The sequence below is a fragment of the Phalaenopsis equestris genome, unplaced genomic scaffold, assembly GCF_001263595.1.
Source record: "Phalaenopsis equestris unplaced genomic scaffold, ASM126359v1 Scaffold000264, whole genome shotgun sequence".
Lineage (NCBI taxonomy): Eukaryota > Viridiplantae > Streptophyta > Magnoliopsida > Asparagales > Orchidaceae > Phalaenopsis > Phalaenopsis equestris.
The window spans coordinates 419,616-423,057 of NW_018164706.1; the positions used below are offsets into that span (position 1 = coordinate 419,616).

Sequence of the window (3,442 nt, forward strand, 5' to 3'; positions counted from 1 at the left end):
TTGGAGTCTAAAGGCCTTCGTTTAAGTAGAACTAAAACTGAATACATGGAATGTAATTTTAGTATTAATAGCTCTAGTGACAGAAGTGTGACTTTGGGTGATCAAATTATTAAAAGGTGTGAACAATTTAGATATATTGGGTCCGTTGTTCAAAGCGATGGTGATATAGATGGGGATGTTAATAATGGAATTCAAGTTGATTGGTTGAAGTGGGGAATGCTTCGGGCCTTTTGTGTGATAGAAAAGTACCGCTTAGACTGAAAGGAAAATTTTATAAAACTGTGGTGAGACCTGCAATGCTCTATGGCGCTGAATGTTGGCCTTTAAAAGAGAAGCATAATAATAAGTTAAGTGTTGCCGAGATGAGAATGATTAGGTGGATGAGTGGTTTACACTTAGAGACAAAATGCGAAATGAATATATTCGTGATAGAGTTGGTGTATCTCCTGTGACGGACAAAATTAGAGAAAGTCGTCTTAGATGGTTTGGTCACATTAAACGTCGACCATTTGTGATTCGATTAGGAGAGTAGATGTTTTAGATTCGACTTGTGTTAAGAAAGGCAGAGGTAGACCTAGGAAGACTTGGGCTTATTGTATAAAAAATGATCTTAATTTACTAGAACAAAATGAAAATATGACACTAACGCAATGGAGAAAAAAAATTCATGTAGCTGACCCCACGTAGTGGGATTAAGACTTTGTTTGTTGTTGTTGTACATGTACATATGAATGTTTAAATTATTTTTTTTCATTGTTAGAATTTCATATTATTTGTCACATTTTTATCTCAATATTGTTATGTTGGTCAACTAGTATTAACACATTTTAAACTTAGGGTTCTTAAATGTTGGCTTTAATCTAACAATCAAATTAAGAAATGAAAATTTTTATCATTGTAATTTAGTTTCATATGTAAAGTTTCCCCTTTTTTAATTGAACTTTCTCGCTAATTTTCCTAAATAAGTTTTAACAAAAATTAATAAATTTACATATAAGATTTTTGAAATTTCAATTATTTAAAATTAATTACTAAAATTTTATTATCTTAATCTGCAAACCCCTCTACCTTCTCCGAATTATCGCACATGGAGAAATGCTCCTACAAGCCGCGTACTCTCCTCTCCTTTCACTTGATTATGGCACGAGATAGTCGCTCGTGCTTCCTTTCCGCTTTCATTTGCTCGGGACTCATCGATGATGCTTGCAGAACGCTTCCTCGAGCCACTGGTTTCTCCAGGTGTTCAATTGAGCGTCTCCTGTAGGAAGAAATGCTTCCTGTGTGCCCTTCGACTGCTTCCCCTTCCCTTTCTCCAACTTCTACCTCATGGTCGTTCGCAAAACTGTGAGCAGAGCTCGAGTGAGCCGCTCTCTGCTCTGGGGAACTCGCAAACGCTTGATTAGGGTATAGGAGGCCTCAATTGGAGCTCAGGAGATTCCTGGCTTTCATTTCTCTTGAGGATAGGATCTCAGAAGCTCCTTTGGAGCCTATCGGTATTGAAAATGCCGCACGAGCCTCGATCTTCCATGCACAAGGTTCCTACAACTTTCCTCTTCTTCGATCAGGGCACGCCCATTTCTTTCTCTCGCTCGCTCTGGTCTTCTCTTGCTTTTTCTTTCTCTCGCGTGGAGTGAAGGGACGAGAGAACAAGAGAATTATCTCTATTATAAAACTTCCATGAGCAGTGGGAGTTCGAGTTAGCGACTTAGGTTTTCATTTTTGTATATAATTATGTTAATTAAATTTTTAAACGGTATTTTTATAGAATCATTAAGTAATCCAAGTCTAATTAATTTATAGTTAATTACCATGAATATTTTCAAAATAATTTGTTGTTTTGTTAATTAAGTTAAAACGGGCACAACTAGAGGGGATAACCGAGCCATGTTCAGCTCGGAAACATATTTGTTGGGGCCATGAATCATTAGCTTTTTACACTTGGGGTTCACTCAACATTATACATCAGCGAACATATGTGACTGTTATTTTGGCAGAAAATAACTGCAATGTTTTATGCTGATTTCCCGCTTATGGTTCTCTCGTGTTACTCAATTTTGCTACAGCAAAGATTGTAAATTTCAAATTCATGTTTTTCATTATAAATTACTCTACTTGAAAAGGAAATAAGCACCAACAGCCTCAAATCTTCAAAACATATTGCTACATTTCATATAAGGTTCAGAACATAATTATTCATCATCATACTGGACCATTTTTATCATGTGAATAATTTATTTAACTGAAGCCACAAATTACATTTTTTATTTTGTGAAAAAGTTATAGATCCTTACTAAGATTCATGCGTTCTATTTTGGTCATTAATTTGTGTAAATGCCTCTTATTTTTGTCTAATGGTTTTTTTAACCATTCCTTAAAATGCAGGCAACCACATGGTCTTCTTCATTTTGAACTTGGTTGAATTTGTTGGACTCCTCATGACCTTCAAGCCTTTCCTAGCTTATTCTACACAGAGAAGACGTTGAGCTTAGTTTATAACATACACAATAAAAGCTTTCTGGTTTAATGCTGCAGCTCAATTTAATGGAAGATTAAGGCAAATTATTCCACTCTTTCTTATGATCGATCTTCCGGATTATTTCCACGGGTGGATATACAGTTCCTTTGATTTTATTTCTGCAATTTCAAAAAATTCCCTGTAAGTTGTTTCTATGCTGCTTTAATTCACAAACTTATTTTTTCTATTGCATGTATGAAATTGCATGCATTTGTGATTTGTTTTTTTTTTAATGTATAATTAATTTTGTTTGGTTTCAGTATTGTAATTATGTGGATGCCTGCTGTTTTGCGTCAATAAAAGACTAGAATTGGGCTGAATGAATGGAGTGGGTTTCTGAGTATTTTTCCTGATTGGTTTATTTCAATCATGCTGTTGCTCATGTAAATTTAATAAATTGAAATGTCATGTGGCAGAAGTTGCTGCTTATTGCACATTTCTTGTTTTTGTGGGGTGGTTCTATTGTTCTTATATCTTAGACTTCTATTTAGGGCTCTTAAAAAAGATCGTAGTTCATGAACAACTTGTGTTTGACTTAATAAATAAGTTTGTGTTTGATTCATTCATCAAGCAAGCAAGCCTAACGGATAAGTTTTCTTGAGCTTGATTTGTCAATGAGTTGAACACTCGACAATTTTTTTCAATCAGTGTGTTGATTTTTTTTACTCAAACTAATTAAATAATAAAATACACAAAAATCGACTATAAAAAATGTTTTATATTTTTTTTTTATTTTAACTGTATTTAAAAAATATTAAATTTTATTTATTTTTATTTCATATGAGCTAATTTGGAGCCTAACACGAGTTGAAATGAGTAAATGAATTTAAATTGAGCTGCATATGAATTTAGTTTCCTATTTTAAACACATTTTTTACACTATTGGCTATTTTTGTTCGCTACCATCATGGCAGCATCGAATGGTAG

The 3,442-nt window shown here is 33.9% G+C and overlaps 1 protein-coding gene across 1 annotated transcript in view; it reads left to right on the plus strand.

The window, feature by feature from the left end:
• Nucleotides 1–2,957, plus strand: part of LOC110024648 (protein ZINC INDUCED FACILITATOR-LIKE 1-like) — a 68,221-nt gene extending 65,264 nt beyond the window's left edge. Inside the window, exon 17 of the mRNA XM_020724735.1 lies at nucleotides 2,383–2,957. Within this exon, the coding sequence (XP_020580394.1) occupies nucleotides 2,383–2,483 (101 nt within the window). The 3' untranslated portion in view covers nucleotides 2,484–2,957. The remainder of the gene's footprint in view (nucleotides 1–2,382) is intronic.
• The last annotated feature ends 485 nt before the right edge of the window (nucleotides 2,958–3,442 follow it).